This window comes from Phalaenopsis equestris, unplaced genomic scaffold (assembly GCF_001263595.1).
Source record: "Phalaenopsis equestris unplaced genomic scaffold, ASM126359v1 Scaffold001062, whole genome shotgun sequence".
In the NCBI taxonomy this organism is placed as follows: Eukaryota; Viridiplantae; Streptophyta; class Magnoliopsida; order Asparagales; family Orchidaceae; genus Phalaenopsis; species Phalaenopsis equestris.
In genome coordinates this window covers 493,306-516,326 of record NW_018165501.1, presented here as the reverse complement: position 1 = coordinate 516,326, position 23,021 = coordinate 493,306, and the positions used below count along the sequence as shown (strand labels likewise).

Here is a 23,021-nt window from a genome sequence, read left to right as displayed (position 1 = left end):
TTACATTTATACCACTTCGATCTTTCACATCACATTAAAAATACAAGCATTTTAACTTCTAAAAAGTCAAAAGACATGCATATGCAAGGTGGCATGCATGTAAAAATTGAAGTTTAGTTAGATATGTTAGTACATAGGAATCGTGTGGTATGAATGTAAATCTTCAAATTTTTAACATACATTTGAATATGTGAGATTGCTATAAGCCTGATTCTTGAATTTCCATTACCGATAAGAAGTTGAAACTTTGCATGGAAGCATGCATAATCATCTTTGCATGATTTAATGACACTACTTAATATAATAACTGCACCGCTATTATTTCATCATGTTTCATTATAATTTAACATGAAAGTAACAACCGAATAGAAATACTTCAAAGCTATTTAAATTGAGCCATGCAGAATTTAGGATGAAATGATCCAAAATCCGTTGATGATTACTTGCAATTTTGACAACGAATGCAGAATACGAAGACTAAACATGTCCAAAGGGAAAAATGGAAAATCATTTTCAAATAAGTTAGTTTTGCCTGGCAGGGCAGTAAGACCACAAATGATTTAAACGGAGTTAAAAACTGATCTCGTACCTTTCTTTGCAGTCAGATCAAGGAGAAATATTTACGTACCGAGAACACATGCAGTTCTCCGCACGTAATCCCCTTCCAATAACTTCTCAAAATAACCTCTGCGAAGGCTATTGGGGGATTATTGAGGAGCTTTTTCGGTGTTATTTGGAGTCAATACCCTCCGCGGTTACACTTTCACATTCGACGGTTACACTTTCACATTTTCTCTAATGTTAGGGTATTTACTCCAAATAACGCAGAAATAACTCCGCAATAACCTTCGCAGAGGTTATTGAGAAGTTATTGGGAGGAGATTACCCACGGAGAGTTGCATGCGTTCTCCGTACGTAAATATTTCTCCAGATCAAGAGTCAACAAAACTATTATTCTTTGGCAATTTGATTGCAATGTGTTGCTGCTACGAGACCTGGGAACGTTGCATGGATTGTCTCTGCTATTGCTGCAGTTAGCCATATCCATCAACTGCAAGTTTGCCTATAGAGATGAATACTTCTTGTGATGATTATAGGTACTCACAGTAGCTGTTGAATCGTAATTGTCTGTAAATTACCTGAACTAGAAAGAAGGAATCGAGAGAGAATTTTGACTTACCTCCGTCAAAAAAATGCTAGATTGGAATAAAACTAGCATAGATATTTGCTTATTGCATCAGAATAATAAAAACAGTTAACACAATCTGCTATTCTGCAAATCGTAAAATGACTTAACTTATACACCATGAAAATCATAGCATACAAAAAAATAGTATTCTTTGTGTTGGGTATACCCTCGAACAAAGAAGGGAAAGGAAAGAGCGTGCTAGCCACTTTTTGATGTCCAAGAAAATAGAAGGGATGAAGGAACGGCTACCCAGCTATTATCAAAAAGTGCATACGCATGCAAGACCTACAAGAAGTGTTGTTATTAAAATGGACACTGCATTCACGGCATTGTTGTCAAGAAGTTCCATTCCTGAAATTCTGATCACAGTTGGTGTTTTTCTCCCAACCACCTTCAAAAGAACAAGACAAAGTTTTAGCCATTATCAGTGAGAAATGAAAATAGGGTTACTATAATTTTTGAATCTAGCCTAACATAATTTGTGAATTTTAATAGGGTTGGCTTGCTTGGCCGACCCTGTTAGAAAGAAAAAGTGAGAAAATGAAGCTTCTAAAACCGGCTTTCTTTGCAAGCATAAAAATCAGTATGCATTAAAATTATGCCATCAATGCATTATGGAACCCTTTAATCCAAATGAAACCAACTCTAACATTTTCCACTGAAAAGAGGTTGAACAAGAGAGAGAGAGAGAGAGAGAGAGAGAGAGAGAGAGAAGATTGCATGTGGTGTAGCCCCATATATTATCTGAGACAGGTATTCACACTTCTTTCTAGAAATCTAATTAGAAAAAATGCATGAAGGGTAATACAATCGATTCAGTTGCAGAAGATGGTCATAACTTCAAAATGCGGTTTTCAATAACTCTTAAATTCATCCCTTTATGTTTGATTGATCAAGTAATTAGTTGATAAAAGAAAAACCTCAACTTTTATTGCAGAAAAACACAGATTTAAAAAAAAAAAAAATAGAATTTAGAAGGGCATGATTACTTTCTTCCGAAGAGTGCAATATCCACTGAATTGAAGCGTTGCGCCCAACAAAGAATCAATGAGGCTTCCAAAAAGCCCAGCAATTGTAGCAATAGGAATTACAAACAACTCTCTCCAAGCAATTTCAGCAGAACATGGAACTGTGAGCCAACCAACCAAAATAAAAGTCAATCCTATTACAAAGCCAGCTGCTGCAGCTGCTAGAAGGCCTTCTAAAGAAACTGCTCCATTGGTGCCCTTCCTAACTTTCTGATAATGTAAAATATAGATGATTGGTGTTAATTCTTCTCATTATCATTCTACTAAATACACAAAATATGAAGTGCATGACTGCAATGCAAACCATCTGACAGACTACATCTGAAAAGTGAGCAGTAGATTTCGATGGAATTAACATTAAAAATATATGCAAAAATATTCTTTCCCTCACTATTAACATGAGAGGTACAAGGATAAAAAAGATAAGAGCAAAGAAAATGTGGTCAGCTGTTGTTTAATAGAAGTGTAAACTAGAGTTTAACACATAAAACACCCAACAACAACAATGAATAGAGAGGATCTATGAAATATTGCATTTTGCATTACAATATCAGAAAGTCATAAAAACTATGCATGTATGCATCTATGATTTAAGAAAATGAGTCATGTCATCTACAAGTACAGTAGAGAGTTCCCTATCATGATCTACATACATAAAAAAGAAAGAACCACTAGGGGCATACTTAACACAAAAAATGAACGGCCCTATTACTTTCACTAGAAGTATGTAAGAAGAGCATTTGTTTGAAATTCAAAAGGAAAGAAAAGTCGGGAGCTGGTTGCGGTGGGAGATGCCGAGTGTCAAACTTCATGAAAGATTTAAGAAAATGTATAACATTGGAATTGTCTCCTTCCACAATAAGGCCTTTGATTTCAAACATCCATGGTTGACAAAAGGTTGGCAGGAGGTGGATCGCCGAGAGTTCCACCTGAGAGCTGTCCCAATGATCGAAATGTTATCCCGCAGCAAGTAGGCCAATACCAATCCACCAAGCTAACTTTTGCTTGGTGATGTTATTTTCCTTCTCACTAAAACTAGATCTTAAAGGGAGCTTTCAGACATCCCATTATATGTTGTTATAGCTTTTAGGGATTATTTTTATGTTAATCCTCTTGCTTATTATCTTTCATGTAACATAAAATGTACATAGGCTAAAGGTTTTCTAATGAAAGTAAAGCAATGAAATTAAAAAAAATGGAAAATAATAATAATAATAATAATAATAATAATAATAATAATAATAATAATAATAATAATAATAATAATAATAATAATAATAATAATAATAATAATAATAATAATAATAATAATAATAATAATAATAATAATAATAATAATAATAATAATAATAATGAAATGACAATAGGGATAAACGTTGCTTTCAGCCATACCTATTAGAAGAAAAAGGAAAAGTTCGACTTCAGTAAGAAAAAGTCAAGAGCGAGTACAAGAAATATAAGAGTAGAGAACATCTCACATAAAGGAAGTAGGAGGAACTCATGAGCGTTAAGGGCAAGTATGAAGACGCTTGCTGCGGGTGATATCACGTGCATCTAGGGCAAGAGCAAGGAGTTCTTGTGCACTCAGGGAGAAGCAAACACTGCTTCTTGGCTCAGGAGGCATATGTCGTGGTCTTATCTGAGTGTGTCGTGGGTTAGGAAGTGTGACCTCTGCAAGTCCTGTGCACATGCAGAGGACGAACATGAGTAAGTTTCAGTGCGGATGATTCTTCGTGTGTGAAGGAAGAAAAGAAAAAAGGTAGAGGCGTCGCATACTGGGAAGGGAAAACCGAATGACATCATAATAGAGTAGCTCGTATGCAGACACAAAAAAGGAGGGAGGAGAAGAGGGGTTGTACATGCAACAATGGGAGGAATCAAACCAAACAACTTCGTATATACAGGAGGCCGGACCGTGCCAATGAAGCTTTCAAAAAAAGATTAAGGTTTAATTTTAAATTTTGAATTAAGTTATGTAATTAAATATATTAAGTATTGATTTATGATTCCACATTAGAATATAGATAGAAGGATATTTGTTTGAAACGAGAGTTGACGACAAAAGACGTATAGGTTAAATAAAGTAAAATTTTGAATCAATTTATATGATTTAATACTTAAGTATTAGTATGAGATTATAATAATATTATGAATTGAATAAGAGATATAAAAATTTTGAATCAAAGGACTAGGGTTTTGGATCTTGATTGTGCAAAAGAAAAGGAAATAAGGAGATAAGGTTACTATTTCTTTGGTAATTATTTATAGTCAATTTACTTGTATGTTGGATATTAATATTAGGATGTTAAAAAATATAGCCATGTGTGTTAATTGAAAGAGTTGAGAGAGATTGTTGTTTCGATAGAAGAAAGAAGAGAAACTTGGGGAAGTATCAATTTATAAGATTTTTAAAATTAAGTGAATTATCTCATAGTAACCAAGATTATGTTTAGGAGTAACACCCTTAATTTAAATTTTTAGATAAACTCACTAAAGTAAACATTAGCGGTTATGGTGGAGAAAGTCGACAAAGTTGAAAGCATCATTTTATAATGAGAAATCAATGCGAGTAATTACTATTTTATTTACAATAAATTTAGTTTCTTTTATTTTTTAAGTGTTTCACTTATTCTTACACATTAAAAGTACATTTATAATTAAAAGAAAATAAGTGAAAATGACATATTGTTTTATTATTTCAATTCTATCAAATTATGCACAGCATTTAAATGAGAATTAAATGAATATAATTGAAAGAAAATTAAATATGAGTTAAATGAAAAATAAAAGATTAAGTTTATTAGAAATCACTCTCTAAAGATACTATTATACTCGTACACATTAAAGAAAAAATGAATAAAAATGGTTGCCTTTATGGTTAATATGGGAAAAAAAATAAAAATGATTGTCTTTATGATACAAAATAGAAATGATTGTGCCTTTATAAACAAAATAACAAATATTTTCACAGTGGCAATTTTAAAAGAAGAAAAAAATGAAAATTTTAAATGATTGATCAAAACATATCTTTGAACAATCATGTTAGAAATTTGCATAATAATTCAATATACAATAAAGTGGTAATTATTTAGTAAGTTGCGTTAAAAATAATCTTCCTCCTTCCTCTTCTTACAAGAGTCGCGGCCGGTTCCCTTCTCTTCCTCCTCTGTAACTTCATCTCTTCCTCTACTTCATTGCATAAAACACTCCTAACCCCCATGGAGTACTTGGTATGGTTCTGCTCTTCTCGACAGAGCCGCACACCATTTCTTCTTCTTCCTTCGATTTCTTTCTTTAAACGTGGCTCAACTTCAACCCGCACGACAAGCCGTCCCCTCCCCTTTCCTCCCTTCAAGTAAGGTTCAACACGATGCACTTTCCTTGGACTGACAGTGGTGCTGGATGCGAAGCTCCTAGACGAAGCCGCGATTCTTCCTCTTCTTTCGACTAGGATTTTCCTTCGAGAACACAAGAGTCAAAGTCTCCCACACACACAAGCATTGACGTCTTTCCTTCTTCATTCCCACTCTCGATCTCCCTGCTCTTTCTCTCGTGCTCTTTGTGTTGGTCTGTTCGAATGAAATGATAACTTCTTCGAATGAAACCTTTGGGATGCAAATACTTAGTTATTATTATTATTATTTATAACTTATAGTTATTATAGGTAGCTCGTTTAGTTTATATGTTCTATCACTTTTATTATACTACTTATTTTATTTTATCACTGGATGACCTTATGTATTGGTTAGAGGATGTTTATTTATGTATTATAGATTAGTGATTCTTTTATAATTGAAAGTGATTATGAATTCATGCTATTATTTAGAAACATTTATTTTCACTGTCTGACCGTCCGTTCCTACCCTGATTAACTACAAATTCCTGGGACATGCTGTGACATAAATGATATTGATTTCAAATAAAATATGCTTTGCATTTTTTATGGATATTCTAATGAATATGTAAACAATATAACACAAAATCGGCGCTAAATAACATGAAATATCTTTAACAAAGGTATCTGATATACTATTCATCAGAATTGTAGTCGAGTTGCAGAGCTTGTAGTAGACATGCTGTACATTTATTTTCATCTTAGGTTAATTTTTTTTATTCTATAATAATAATAATTATTTTATATAATATTTTGGCACAGTTTTTTCTTCCTTGGCTTTGAGGATGAACCTCAGGCAAGTACCATGGATTGTACCTTATGACAGAGCTAGCATACGGTAGCTGAATAGTTCAGATACCTTATGTTTCATGAGGTGATTTTTACTTTGACTGTGGTACGTTATCCTTTAATATACTTCAAGATATTTGGCATATGATACGGTTTCAACTCATTTTTGGCTTAAATCCCAACCAACTTCAGGATTGAAAAATCTGCTATATCCCCAGCCCCTTTACATTTTATTGTATATATGAGAGAACATGCTATGCAACTTCATCATTGGCTGTTCGATGGAGGATTATTTTTTTCCACTTGGATGTAAAGATCTCTCTTTCTTCCAATTCTTTCTGGATGCCATGTCCTTACGTGCTAGAGTTTTTTGAGGTTCTTCATTTTCTCCTTTTTTCATCTTAATTGTATTCTCAATTTATTATTCGATAGTGAACTGTAGTTGAATTAATCAAATCTGTCGCATTTAAATTCTCATGTAGGCAGAAAATCTTGATAATTTATTTTTCTCTATGTGATCTCAAATTTTTGTGATTAATACTTTCAGATAGTCCATCAGCAATTCACATGGATTCAAATTTTTTTTTCTCATAAAGACTCAACTACATACTCAACTGACTAATCTCAAAATTAAAAAAGGCCTACCCAAACACAGGAAGCAGACAATTTTCATTATGTTGTAAACATTAAGTGCACATTCTGATGAGCAAGACTTGCATATCAACCGTTATTTTAATACAACAACGCAGAACTGCAGGGAAAACAAAATTTTGTTTCAAGAAAGACATAACACACAGAACGCAAAACTCTGTTTTACTTGAGTCACAGAATGGATAACCAGTTTCAACAGGTACAAGTAAAAGAATCATGCATACATTCATAATCGGGGTAATCATTAGAATCATAAATTATACTAGGGTGTCTTCATATAGACATAAACCTACATATTACGAAAGCAAATCATACTTAAAAACTAAGATCCCAGTCTCATAAATAAAGAAAAAAGAAGTACAAGTATTTCTTTATAAAGATATCAATAAATCTAAAAATACATCCATGGATTATTGCTTGATGAGGGTAAATCTCCCAACATCACAGTCAATGGCCCCTTACCCATGATGTCCCATAATGAAGTCTTAATTTGGTAATGCTACCTGTTGCAAGGCAGTATTGGTGTCAACATGAGGTTAATCTCTGAAGCAGTTCTTTTGAATCTTGATTCGTGTGTTGGTGAATTATTCCATGATCTTAACATTAAGATAATCCAGAGAAGAAATAGAGATTTCAACTATAGAAAGCTGTACAAGAGATTGCATAAGAAAAACCCTATTTCTGGGTTGGGATTACAGTTTGAGCACAATAGGAAAATCTATATAATAGGTACACATTAGTTACTGTAAAATGCAAAGCATATAGCATGAGTAAAAAATTGGATTTATAGTCAACTGGGTAGGAGGAGGTTGCCGGTTCTCCTGAAGAAGGCATCACGTAGCTCCAGAGCATATGTGAATATGCTTATGCTTGGTCAGTCGATGAGTTCACCATAAGTTTGGCAAGTTCTACCTCAAATTGGCTGTTGAGTTTGCCTAAAATTCATCAGATGAGTCCAACTTGAACCCAGCTAGTGAATCCATCTTGAGCTTGGTTGACGGATTCACCTCAAACTCAGAAAGTTTTTCCTTGAACACGGCTAGAAATTTTATCTTTAGAATATCTAAGTGTGCCTTTAGTCTACCGATTTTATTGTCTCCTTGAAAGGTGATCACTAAAAAAAACATAGCAAAAATATTCTTTGCAAAAATAAATTTGTTACTTAGCTTCTCTTGGAAGACTCTTACACAAAATTTGTCGTTCATGCTTTTCTATAAAAGAAGAGTTAGCTGAATAATGTGTATCTATTGTACAATGAAATAATAATAATACTATTGAATCTTTCTTTAGCATCAAAATGTCTAATAATTAACTTCTAGTAAACATTCCAGGTTGGCATGATTAGTCTCCTATAACACCCCTTCTATTTCTCATTAAAAGGGTCACAAACTATTTGGATCATCTTCTTCCTCTTGCGCTTGAGCATTACAACTATGTAAAATCTTTTCTTCCAAGAGATTGAATTAAGGTTTCTCAAAATGCCATGGCGACAGGTATAGAGTTCAAAAAGGAAAGCGAAAAAGTTTAAGGAACTCATCTGGCAAGTAAGATAGTATTCCAATTCGAGTAGCGACAACTATTGACAAAGGCACGCCAAGAATGGGAAAACCAGCGTCCGTGAATACAAAAACAAAACAAAGCAATAAGAACCTCGAGAAGGGAAGCTCATTCGAGCCCACGCCAGCCAGAAAGTGTTTTAGATGTCAAGATTTTGATCACATCGCCTCCAGCTGTCCCATAAGCCGAATTGTCTCTTTTACAGACCAAGGTGTTATGGAGGAAAGCGAGGATGAGGAGGCAGACGACAATATCGATGAAGCACTTCAGCTCCCCGAGGACGAAGGCGCATTACCCGTCATACGACAAGTTTTACAGCCGGAACCAGCACGTGATTAGCTATGATTAAGACAACATCTTTCATACGAAGCACAGTGAAAGGTAAAGTTTACAGCCTGATAATCAACAGTGGCAATTGTGAAAATGTTGTATCGTCGTTAATGGTGACAAAGTTAGAATTACCCACACAAAAGCATCCCCAACCCTATACCTTCACTTGGTTGAAAAAGAGGAATGAAATTCGCGTAGATCAACAATGCCTTATTGAGTTCTCAATAGGCAACTCAATAACAGAACAAGTATGGTGTGACGTCGTTCCCATAGACGCATGCCATATTCTACCGGGACGACCTTGGCAATAGAATCGTAAAGCTCAACATGACGGGTTTAAAAACACATACACATTCAAGAATGATGGCAAACACATCGTATTACTACTAAGAAAAGATGCAAGAAAAGTAAACAATATCGAGGAAATAATTGTTCTAAGAGCCATGTTTATGAAGTCGGTTCGAGAAGCACCTATGACACTAGCCCTAGACCTATTCAATGGGTCCGAGGAAGAAAACTTAATACCAACACGCCTACAACCTCTACTACAGAACTTACAGGACGTCATGATAGACAGTCTGCCAGAGGGACTAACACCGTTGAGGGACATCCAACATGCTATAAACCTTATACCAAGATCAATCCTACCAAATCGGCCTTCATACAAGCTAAGACCAATGAAATACGGGAGCGATAATGACAAGTACGAGATTTCGTCACCAAAGGGTTAGTTAGAGAAAGTATAAGTCTGTGCGCAGTGCCCGCCCTAATAATGCCCAAAAAAGATGGATCATGGAGAATGTGTATCGATAGCAGAGTCGTCAAGAAAATAACTATCAAATACCGATTCCCAATACCTTGACTAGACGACCTCTTAGACCAATTATATGGAGCCACTCTGTTCTCATAACATCGACTTACGCAGTGGATACCACCAAATACGGATGAGACCAGACAACGAATGGATGACTGCCTTAAAGACATGAGATCGACTATACGAGTGGTCAGTCCCTTCGGTCTGTCAAATGCACCCAACACATTCATGAGATTAATGAATCAGGTATTTAGCAACTTGATCGGAAAATTCATTGTACTTTACTTTGACAACATATTAATATACATTCATTCTGAAGAGGAACATGTACAACACTTGACAACAACATTCGAAGTACTCCGGAACGAAAAATTATATGTCCATAAAAAAAAATGCACTTTCATGACAAATCAATTATGCCTTTTGGGTTACATTGTATCCAGCGCAGACAATCAAATAAACCCGACAAAAATCGAAGTCATTACAAGCTAGACCACACCGCGATCGTTCCCTGAACTAAGAGAGTTTTTGGGGTTAGCATCATTCTACCGTCGCTTCATTAAAAATTTTAGTACTGTTACTGCTCCCGTCACCGAGCTTTAAAAAGTAGAGAATTCACTTGGCTAAGCACCGCTCATACTAGCTTCGACACACTAAAAAAAAGTAACTCAAGCACCAGTTCTAACCTTGTCAGATTTCACACAGCTGTTCGAAGTAGACTGTGATGCAACAGGCGTCTAAACATGGCCGTGTTAAGCTAGGGCAGTCACCTCATTGCTTGTTTTAGCGACAAACTCATCCAGTCCAAGAGGAAATACTCAACCTACGACAAAGAATTCTATGCAATTGTTAAAGCCCTCGAAAACTGAAGCCACTACATATTGACAAGTGAGTTCACTTTATTTACAGATCATGAAACCTTGAAATTTTTTAACCAGAGTAACATGAAATGTCACACGCAACTTGGGTAGAATTTTTAACATCATTCAATTTTGAACTTAAACACAAAGCTGGGAGCCAAAATCGTGTCACAAATGCACTAAGCAGATGTCACTTATTAATCACTTCTATGCAAACAAGCATCATAGGGTTTGAGATCAAAAAAGTCCTATACACAACATACAAAAACTTCAAAGAGATATGGGAACAATGTCAGGAAAAGCTTACCGGTTAGTACTACCAGGCAGGTGACAACTTGTTCTATCACAATAAACTATACATTCTAAGATGCTCCTTAAGAGAAGCAATTGTACAAGAGAACCATAATGGAGGCCTCGCAAACCATTTCGACAGAATAAAACCCTCACCCTCATAAAAAAAACACTTCTTCTAGCCTCGACTAACAAGGGATATAGAGTGACACGTCCGACAATGCAAGATTTGCCATTCGAAAAAAACAAGAGGGCGGAATACATGGTTGTATACACTGTGGCCTGTACTAGAAGCACCCTGGTGGATGTCAGCAGGGGCTTCGTAATAGGTTACCCTAGGACACGGATGAATAAAGATTCTGTAATGGTTGTACCGAGCTGATTTAAAAAAATGACAAATTTCGTACACTGTCACCGCACACTGTACGCCCCTTATATCACTCACTTATACTTTAGGGAGATTTCAGGCACGGGATTCCCAGAACCATTACCTCTGACAAAGATATCATATTTCGGAGCCATTTTTCGCGTACCTTGAGGAAAGTTAGGCACCAAGCTCCAATTCAGTTTATCAACACATCCACAAACAGACGGTCGATTAGCGTAGTGAATAGAAGTTTGGGAAACCTACTGTGATGTTTCGTGGGAAAAAATATCAAACAATGGGATCTCATTCTAGCTCAAGCAAAATTTGCCTAAAACAAATCCACGAGTCAGAGAACGAGAAGCAGTCCATTTGAGATTATCTACAACCGCAATCCGCTTACACTGCTTGATTTGGTCTCACTCCTGCCAACGCTAGAACCCAGCCAAGATGCCACATAGCGGGTTCAAGAAATAAAGCAAATACATGAAAAGGTTGGCAACGAGATTGCTAAAAAAAAAAAAATCAAGCACAAGTAAACTAATTGTGAAAAAAGGTGACATTTTAAGAAGGCGACCTCGTCTGGATTCGATTGAAAATGGAACGATTCCCCGTAGGAGCTTTCGGAAAACTGAACCTAGAGCAGACGAACATTTCAAAATTTTTGCGAAAACTCAATAACAATGCATACAATATTGACTTACCAGAGGACTACAACATTTCAACCACGTTCAATGTTGCAGATCTTACATCGTACTTAGAGGATCCAAATGTTTCGACAATTGAGGTCAAAGCTCTCCCAACCCTGGGAGACTGACGCGGGGTTTATGGAGGACAGACTGGGCGCAGGTCCAACCCAACTAGACCGGTTTGTCCTCTTGGAGGGGGGCCCCACCGCCCCCTCCGTCATTCCTTTCATTTTTTTCTCCCTTCCTTTTCTTTCCTTTCTTTCTCTTTCTATTTCCCTTCCTAGGCCCTTTCTTAATTTAAATCCTTTGTTAAAAGCGTAAATCCGGATTTTTTATTCTCCTTCCTTAATTTAAACATTTCCTAATAATCTGAGAACTCAATTTATTTTATTCTTCTTTTTTAATTTAAATGTTTCCTTAAATTGGGTGAAGTCTCTTATAAACAGGAGTTGATGTGTAGGAGTTGATGTGTCTAGAGGTGTCTAGAGTTAGGAATCTTAATTTTGAAATCTAAATTAAATTTTATCTAAAAGTTTCCCTCTTGAGAGTTGTATCCGACGATGAGGAAGGTGCTCCAGTTGTAACCCTATCTGAGGTGGTGTTTATCTTCATTGTTCCGACTACTACTCGCAATCTTGCAGGTCGCCGACGTTCCAACCCTTCTAACAATGCAGCCGGCAGCTTCCTTGCCTCCCTCCCACTCTTCCAGAGCACCGACACACCTCTGGCATCCTCCCTGCAGGTTACCGCAGCCCTGTTGTTCCCTCAGGCCGCTAGTCTACCTGCAGCCTCCCTACAGGTTGTCGCCTTCTTCATCCTCTCCCAGAGTGCAACCACTCCTCCTACAGCCTCCTTGCAGACTACCGTAGGCCTGCTTCTCTCCCAGACTGTCGACAGTTCCACTGCTGCTTCCCTGTAAGCCATTACAGCATCTGCTGCCTCCCTCACAGCAGGCTACAACCCCCTCTCCGACGTCCACTCTGCTACTGCCTCCCTCCCAGCAGATCGCAACCATCCTCAAGCCACAACCAGCACCTCCAGCCACTGCAAACTCTCCTCTCGCAGCCCACTGCCTCCGCTCGGCTTCGGCCGCCATCATTGTCGCCTCCAAATTCCAGCCTTTGATGACGCTTCTCCCATCTGCAGTTCGATGCATCGACAAGTGCTAAATTATTGTTCATCTCCTTCCTAGTCACTCGACATCACTTCGCTTTCACCGCAGCTGCCGCTCCATCCCCATCTCTCCGGACTCCTTTGTCGCGGAGCTTATTCTGTCTTTGTTTATTGGCTCTTTGTTTGTAACGTTTTGTTTTATGTTCTAATTTTCGTGGTGTCTTTCGTTCTTTTGAGTCATTTTTGTAACCGTCTTTTAAGTAATTAATAAATTTGTGTCTTACGTTGTGTTTTGAGTTAACTTCGGTATCAGGAGGGCTTGGCTTCCATGTTCCCATTACTTGGAGAGGACCCCTTAGAACTATACTTGCTTGAGAGTACATTACCAATGCTAATTCCTTGCTCCATAAAGTTCTGGAGCCCAAATATGGACTGAAAACGTGACAACAACAACATAAAAAAAGGTGACTATCACCTAGAGAATTATCACAGAGGGAGCTAAAAGCTTTCAAGGCATCATTAGATAGAAAATTATTAATGGAAATGACATTGAAATTACCAAACAAGCTTGGGTTTTCACACACCGTTCAACAAATGGCCGTACTTTATCAACATCAATGAAACTATGGGATTCCTGGTCTCCTACCTTCTGAACGGGTCTACTTGGGATCTTAACAAGCTAAGACTTTGCATTGGGCCTGAACTTTGCGAGCATGTTTCTTCTATCCCCAACTATGGTGATCTACCAAGATACCAGACCGAGCTTGCGTCCACCTTCACTGACAAAACCATGACTGCTCTAGCGTACCAGGCCACTTTCAAAAATTAAAATTGCAGCTTTGCTTGGCTTAAAAAGATCAAGAATCATCCCAAAGAACAATTATTTCAGTTGCGTATGAGTATTGATGTCGAACCCACTAATTGTTGGCTTATTTAACGTGGACTAACTAAGAACAACTTGTGTCATGGAGCTGCAATGTTTTGAAAAGCACTTCCCATATCACGACTGACTGTTCAACTTTATAGGGAGTTAAAAATAAACTTTTTCTCATGGAGTTTTCATCTCATGCAGGACTTTATTGAGGCAATTACGCACATGGATGAAAGGACGAAAAGGCCCATATCTTCCTTTTGAAAAGCTATTTATCAATGTTCGCAGGCTAGAAACTCCAAGAAGCATGAAAAAATGTACGAAACAACCACATTTTTAGCTTCCACTACTTTGGAGGCCTTATCTACAACGTTCCTTTCCCGTGGCAGCGAGCACTGGGGCACCATCCAGTCGGATAGACTGTTCCAAACTTCGTCATGGTATCCCCCCCTCCTAGATGGGGGAAGATCAATATAGATGGGGCCTTACTCCTTTCCCATAAAGGTAGCACTAACGACAAAGGCGGGGGCATCTTGGTTGTTGGTACGTGCATTGAACATTAGGACAGTGCTAGCATGGAGCTTTTAGCTATCACTTCCATGACACAATTTCTTGAACCGTGGATGTATTGAGTCAAAAGAGTCAACATTGAAAGTGATAGTTTCAATGTTATCTCGACCCTCCAACAAACTACCACCAGCAAGAATTGGAAAGATTAGCCACAAAATTGCAAAGATTTTTAGTTTTTCACGGATTTCAAACAGGTTCTCTTTTTGTTCACCCCTAAACAATGCAACAAGGAAGCTCACTTTTGTGCCAACTTAGCTCTCCATGATGGTTTTGTTTTGAAACATATAGACAATACTAGCGAACTTCCTACTATACTTGTAGATGACAGATCACACTTTTGTACACTATAGACGCATACCTACATAGCTTTTTGTCATTTTTTGATATATTGATCAAAATACAATATTTCAAAAGAAGACCAAGTCGGTGCCTTTTTTGGATGACCACCCTTAGTTGACTTAAAAGAGGACAAATATGCAAACTTTTTGTAATTAAAAAAGATTGTTCTAAATGTACATCTTTTCCTAAACCCAATTTACAAGAGAATAATTTTCTTTTGAGTGTTTCTAACTCGGCTATTTTACTTTCATTATTTTAATTGCAGCAAGATATTTTTTTTATTTCACATTTTTCTCTTTATCCGATCCTGATGCTTATTTGATTGCTAATGATCTTAATACCTCTGAGTTTCTTAGAGGAAAGTTCAAGGAAAAGTAAGAGAAGGGCTTTTAAGAAGCTGAGTATAATTTTTGAGTAACACGAGGACAGATGTCCAAATTATCTTGGATTCTCAAGAATGTGAAGTCACCAATCAGGTGGCAACTACATGTCCAACTCGAAAAGCGGCTCATCTCCTATAGCCCTAATTAAAGTATATGTTGAAATTATACTTTCCCTAACTATTAAAGTGGAGTCTCTAAGGGCTATGACAAATTCTTCAATGACATCTCCATTGACTTTTCCAATGACATTCCCTATTTCCCTAAAGACTTCAGTTCTTGCAATATCTGATACTTTAAAGTCACGATTGAATTCTGAATGATGCGAAATTTAGGTTACTTATAAAATTTATCGATCTTTTATATTATTCTCAAATTTTGAGCATTACATAAAAGCTCTTTTGAACTCAACAAATGAAGTAATTGTCCCGAGTGATAGACGATAAAATCACCTAATTGTCAACTCCTTGAATATTGTAAAACTAAATTGCAATTCAATTGGTCATTGATGTTCATTATCAAGACATTATATTCAAACTAGGAGATAATTTGCTCGGTCGACTTGGCCCTTGTAAGAGTCAAGAAGTGGGATCTTAAACTTACTATAAGACTTGACCTCAACAATCTCTTTGAAAAAAACATTCATCAACTACAGTTCCTCTTCATAAGTTGCCTCTATACTCAACGGGATAAGGGAGATGAATTGTTCTCATTAAAATAAAAGTAGTAGGTCTTATCATCCATTGGGGTGAAAGGAGACGCTTGTGCTCAAACATTCCTTCTGATTGCTGATCAAAAGGTTCTTTATGTGTTGCACCCTAGGAGCACTTCAGGGAATTCACTCCAAGATCACCTAGATAACCCTTCAAAGCCTTTCATCTATCTCTATAAGCTGCCTAATAGTCATGAATTCTTGATTTTTCATATTGAGAAATGATTTTTCCGTTACTTTTTTTAATACTTCTCTAGCTATTTTTTGAATAGTTTTTTTGTGTCACTTTTAGCTCGTGGCATAGATTCACGCTCATCTTTGAGGATGTCAAATCCTAATTTGTCTATTTGTGAACTAAACTAAAACATTAGTTAGCATACAGAGAAAGCGAAAAAATAAGAGAGGGAATATAACAAAGCTCCATGGATTTTCATTATAGAAAGCTTTGCGTACAAGAGATTGCACAAGATTGCATTATCTCAGGCTCTTCTTACGACCTCTATTAGTAGGTTAGAATCGAGATTCAAGTACTACACAAATAAGTTAAATAATAAGATATAAGAATAATAAAGAGTAGAAAGCAAAATCCATTAGTTACATGTTGTAAAATACAATAGGCGTATAACCTGAATGAGAACTTAGATTTATGGTCGATCGACACTAGAAAGAAGTTATTGGTTCTCCTGAAGAAGTTGACAAATAAATTTTAAGCATGGGTGACCATACTTATGCTTAGTCGGTTGACAAGTTCACCATAAGTCTAGCAAGCACTATCTTAATCCAAGCTGGTGAGTTTTCCTTAAGACCATCTAAAGAGTCCACCTTAATCCTGGTTGGCTAGTCAATCTTGAACTCGGCCAACGAGTTCTGCCGCAAAACCGAGTAATGAATTCCATCTTGACTGGCATATTCATCCTTGAAAAAATGGGTCTATAAGTAATATAAACATTTTGCTTATGCAGATGGTCAAAACTTTCACACGCTCTTTAAATAACCTCATGAAAATACTCATTTATCAATAAGTTTTGGGCTCTAAAACGCCACCTTTCTCTAATAATACAGGCATAGGAGTAAAGTAATCAATTTGATTTTTAAGGAGGCGTGTTGAATATTAGATAAGACACTACCTAAACATTTCATCCTCTTATATGGATTTTATGATCAAGTCTGAATCTTCTCATAGGTGCAAGCCTTTAAGAGTAATTAACTCACTCAATTGCAAAAAGGAAATTTTAATTAAAAATAGTCTATAGGCTCAAAGATGATTTGCTTTTATAGTAGCAATTTGAATCGAGGAATAAAAATAACACAAATGACTCAAAGTAGATAATGAAGGAATAATAAGAATCAAATCAAGATATCAAATTATCTTCATTCCAAGTTTTCAAATGCCCTGTTCTACTTAGCCAGTGAGGATATAGTTCAACATAGTCAAAAGATTCTAGATAGTAAACATCTGTAACATTATGCAAACGAGGCATCACAGACTAGGGCTGAAAAAAATGCTGAAGAGAAAAAAATTAACCTTAACTAGTAGAGAGTTTCATGCCTTATCATATTTTACTACTCATAACTCAAACTTAGTCATTAAGAACCATAACTAGTAGAGAGTTTCATGCCTTATCAAATTATCTTCATTTCAAGTTTTCAAATGCCCTGTTCTACTTAGCCAGTGAGGATATAGTTCAACCTAGTCAAAAGATTATAGATAGTAAACATCTATAACATTATGCAAACGAGGCATTACAGACTACGATTGAAAAACATGCTTAAGAGAAAAAAATTAACCTTAACTCAAACTTAGTCATTAAGAACTTCTAAACTTTGTTTATAATCAAAATATACTAGCATCATCACAATCAAGCCAAAAATTGGTCAAGAGGACAAATATTACTAACATGAGATTTTTCTAGTCATATGTACACATTTTATATGACATTAACTCTTCACGAGCATTACTCAAACTTATATTTGCCTTCATTGGAATACTACTACTGGAAATGGATGGGGATTGCTCTTTTTGGATGTGAACACACATGATTGCACAAGCACACTTTTTCTTAAGAGTAAAAAATTTAAATGGAATCATTTCATTTATGATTTATAGATTTGTAACAATTATGCCAATATAAAATGTATTTACATTGGAATTTAATAAGGTATTTTTCAAAGGATCTTTGATTATGATATTCTAATAACTAAACCAATCATTAGCATAAGGATTCAAGTATTTATCTTAATGATTACGAGCTTGATTTTGAATGTAAATCTTTGCAATTATAATTTACTAATAACCAAATCATCATTGGGAAAATACTAAAAACGCTTCTTTCATGAATTTTGGGAGAACATTCAATGATGAGAATCTTGATTAGTTATGATTAATGATAATCATCCCCATCATGGGGAATATAGCTCCAAGTTATGAATTAGGAGCATGATATTATGCACAATTCTTCTAGTATTGAATTTCAATAACAAATACCATCTAGAAAATGCTCAAAAAATTTGAATGGTGCTATATAATTATTATATAATTTTTTAAATAATAATTTCTTGGCACAAAGTTTAATCTTCTGTAAGTCTTCCTTCAATAAGCAAGTTGACAACTTCATCCATCAAATTGGTGACTTCATCTGATAATGCAATAAAATTTTCAAGCAAACTGTGCCTTCATCTAACAAATTGCCAACTACATCCAATAAGTTTTTGCATGTACATTAGTGTACTTTAGGCCACTACTTTTTATGATTTAAAAATAGCTTTTATTTACAGCATTAATCTTGATATAAAGCAATAAATAGGAAATCCAAAAAGAAATTTTAGAACTCCAGATCATTTGTACACAAGTAAATACTTTTGACAATCTAGTGGAAAATTCTAGGACTTCTCTCTCTAGCTTCGTCAAATTTCTTCTTTTTCTATCTTTTTCTACTTTTTTTCAACGAGCCTTGTGAGAAAAACCGACATTGTCTATGGGTATATTTGGATTCAACAAAAACTTAGAACATTAGATATTTGACAATTTGGATAGTTTTGGTTGGATTCCCCAACCACCTTGAAGAAAAAGACCAAAATAAACCCTAAGCAAGTGAGCTAAACTTAAATAAGAATTACCAAACCTATGTCATATAAGATAATGTTCAATGATTACCAAACTAGGAGTTAGTTAGCTCGCCATTGATCAACCCTACTTGGAAAACTCTAAATCATTTACATCATCCATTGATGGAAAAGTGTTGAAAATTAACCTAGTGAAGCCTTACAATGCACAGGTTCATTCACTTACTTTTATGATGAGTTTCAAATGTTGCCCACATTTGTTTATTAGCTCTCTTATCAAGTTTGACCTTTAATTGAGTACAACCAATATATTTGATGCTAATGTTTTAAATATATAACCATATTAAAAATAAATTGATACATTAATTTTAATCAAAGCTAACAGAACACACTTAAGTATTATTGATATTTTCGTTGAAATTTAAATATTTATAAAACAATCAATTTTCATTTATATATCTTATTATTTATTTGATACTTTCATCATACTTTTATCTCGAAGATTCTATACAATTATAAAAATGTACAAAAAAAAAATGGCACTATAACCTAAAATAACTAACCAAATAATAATTAAAAGTATTTTTTTATTGAGCTCTTAGAAGGCTACTTTTGAAATAATAAACAAAAATATTCACTAATATAATCAAATGAGAAGGTTGATATTCGAGCATATTCATTTAAATGTTAGGGCTTAAATATTTTACTGAAGTTTGCTTATTTATTTAAATAAATGATATAAATGAGCTCTACATCACTAATAGTTTTTCACATAGCACATTTGTTCACTTACATCCTTAGTCAATCAATGACCTAGTTATTCAAAATTCTCAAGTTGGAAAATAGGAAACAAACATACTATTATAGTAGCATTACCCTTGTCTCCCCTAAAAAATTAGGATTTCTTTCTCTATGATATATTTAATTTTTTTTTAATGTGTTTTTCACTAAAATAAGTAATTCATCCCCCTTATAAATCTCTTAAATAGTTATATGTGGCCTGACTAAGAAAAAATTCTAGGTTCGACCCATTTTACAAATTATGTGTTAAACAATATTTTTAATAGTGTGCATTACATGCAAAGCGCATGATGCCCACATCACTTTGCTAGAGCGCGCTTTTAAGCGTTGAAGCAAAACGGTCAGTCCAGTTCACAATTTAGCGAGAGGGAATAAAGGACTATTGAATTAATTTAAGTTCTTTTATCAAACACGAGACTTTATTAGCTTATTTATGCTTTAAAATTTAAATTTTGATTTGAGTTATAAGATTTTATTTGTAATTTTTATGTTTTAATTATTACAACAAATTATTAGAAATTGTCCTTTATGTTAGGTATCAGACCACATTCTTTTCTATTTTATATCAACTTATACGTCATACTTTATATTTTAAAATTGTTAAAGAAGGTATTTACACATGAATAGTTTATATAACCTATTGGCACTTTAGTTAATGAAAGTGTCACTGCGCTCTATGCTTTGAAGCAAAAATAAAATCTTGTACATCGCATTGCATTTTGCGCTTTGATAACACTGAAATTAAACTGTGTCCATGTAGGTACATATGATTGAATGGGTGTGCCCTAGTTTTTGTAAATATGCCCTAGCAGAGATAGATGGATGCTCCTATATAATTAATTTGGATATAAAATATTAACCATCATATCTATAGAAATAGTGTTCTTCTAAGACAAATTGTATCTATACCTCCAAATTGAATCAAATATACATTTAGTATGTCCATGCTTTTAAATATATGAAATTTGTAGTAAATTAATATTTTTATTATTAGAAGCATAAGAAAATAAATAAAAAGCAGGACATGAGGTCTTCTTTTGCTTTAAATTGGGATATCATGGTCTCAAGTGAGAGGATGTTGAAAGACAACACATCATTATGTCCCTCTCATTTTGGAATGCTGATAAAAGAAATGAGTAGCTGTAAAAGAGCCATATAGTTCTATACCTTGAAGGTTGTTATTAGTCTAGGTTGAGCATTACTAAGCATCCCAATCTCCGAAGACCAGGTGTCCCCATTGCAACAAGCATAGTGTCCAATAATGCCCCCAATTAGAAAAGTTAAAAAGGTTGAATCATTTGTGTCCAAGCACCTGTCCTGGCCCCCAGTACTTATAGCAACTAGCAGAACTAAAATGGTTGCCAGTACACTATTAGCCAGAACCTGCAACCTGTAAGTCAGCATGAGATGAAACCCTCATGGTTAAAGCAGTAAGACACAAGAATTAACTTTAAGATTATCATGTATGTATTTTTTCCTCGTACTATGAAAATTAATTAGCATCTAAATGCTAACCAAATAGTTAGCTAAGTTCAATGATATATCCAGCTTAGAAAAAAGAAACACCGCGAACTAATTAAGTTTGTCACAAATGTCAACACAAACTTCCAAGATGAAATAATAACCATGCATCACTAACATATTATGCTAACCAAATAGTTTTAATCTTTTCAATCTAAGGATTTAATCCTAGATCTTTCCAGGATCCAGGATAAAACAGAAATTTCAAAGAAGCGCTGCATAACTCACTAATGGCTTACAGTGTCAGCTATATCCTACTCAATCTTAAGTCAATAACCTTTTCAACAGTTGCACAATCCACACAATTTATTACGCCTATCAAAAGCAACTGGACTTCATAATAGATTTTAAATAAAATATGATAGAAAACTATCGAATCCATGTCTAGGAGCTAAGAAAGCATTAGCTTAGCTGACACCAAGTTTGTTTGGGATTGCAATAATATAATAATAATAATAATAATAACTTTGTTTGGAATTGTATTGATAAGAAATCGATACCTAAGTGTGATAAAACAGAAGAGAGCAGAATTAAAAGAGCACCAGACATATAAATTCGAAACTGTCTCACACTATCTAAACCACTCCGAAGCATCTCTCACGCATTTTTCGTAACCATATCTTTCGGTGAAAAAAAAAGGAAATCATAATTTCAAAATAAGATGGAACTGTACGAAATTACGAACCTGAAATTCAGAGTGAAAGAAACTAAACAGCACATCCACTAAGGTTTAATCATCATCCAAAAAAATAATAAAAATGATAAAACAACAGACTAGTCATCTCACCAGTTCCGCTGACCTCCTTCCTTGAACTCCTCATCAACGCCCCTCTTCTTTTCCTCTCCGAGTTTGGTGAGCTTAGAAGAAGTTAAGAAGAAAACCAATAGGAGAGCCCCAAACCTTTAGATAGACGCGATCAAAGAGAATCAGAAGAGCCACTGCAACTCGGTTCGTGGAAAACGGAACAAACAGAAGAAGGGTCCCGACCTGTAACTGCTGGCGATGTGGATCACCATCACCAAAAACCCTGATAAAGCACCTGACAGATCTAGAGACTTCCGCCTGAGCGCCCCGAAAGAGATCACTGATGAGAACAGCACGGCCACAGCCAACCGGATTAAGAGAACCTCCATCTTGATTGCTTTCGTCCTCTTTTCCAAGCGATATCGATTTCACAGAGCAAGCCCGACTGATAGGAAGATGTAGGCGGTTAAGACTCTGCCGGCGCAAAGTACGAGTACTGGAAAAACGACAGTCCGCACATGGCATTTGTGGTAAAGATTTAGCGAGTGTTAAGAGGAACGTTTTGCACTCATTCAACTACTTATAGTTTATAGCGCCATCTTTTTGTGACATCATGTCGCGAGAATTTGTTCCATTTTACCATCTATTACAAAGACTTTGAAGAAGAAGCCGACTTAGAGCCCCACATTGGCTAGGTGTAGGGCCGAAAAACAGTATTTTAGTCTTGGGCTGCCCACCACCCATAAGGGCTCTTTTGGGAGGTGACAAGTAGTATCGGAGCAGATTACTGCCTGCCAGGTGTGTGGACTCTCCATGGTCCAATGGGACCCTCGGTGGAGCCGATCCGTGACGAGGGCGTCACGTGATTGGGTGGAGGAGAATGTCACGGACAAATAGTCCCACATTGGCTAGGTGTAGGGCCGAAAAGCAGTATTTAAGTCCTGGGCTGC

At 35.6% G+C, this 23,021-nt stretch overlaps 1 protein-coding gene across 1 annotated transcript; it reads right to left on the bottom strand.

Annotated features, from left to right (window-relative positions):
• Positions 1 to 1,192: 1,192 nt before the first annotated feature.
• Positions 1,193 to 22,650, bottom strand: LOC110032939 (protein PGR-like). The gene is made up of 5 exons (XM_020736733.1): positions 22,315 to 22,650; positions 22,114 to 22,227; positions 20,973 to 21,195; positions 2,179 to 2,427; positions 1,193 to 1,580 (listed from the first exon to the last, which is right to left on the bottom strand). Exons 1-5 carry the CDS (start codon positions 22,458 to 22,460, stop codon positions 1,449 to 1,451), a joined length of 864 nt encoding a protein of 287 aa, XP_020592392.1. The 5' UTR covers positions 22,461 to 22,650; the 3' UTR covers positions 1,193 to 1,448.
• Between the last annotated feature and the right edge of the window lie 371 nt (positions 22,651 to 23,021).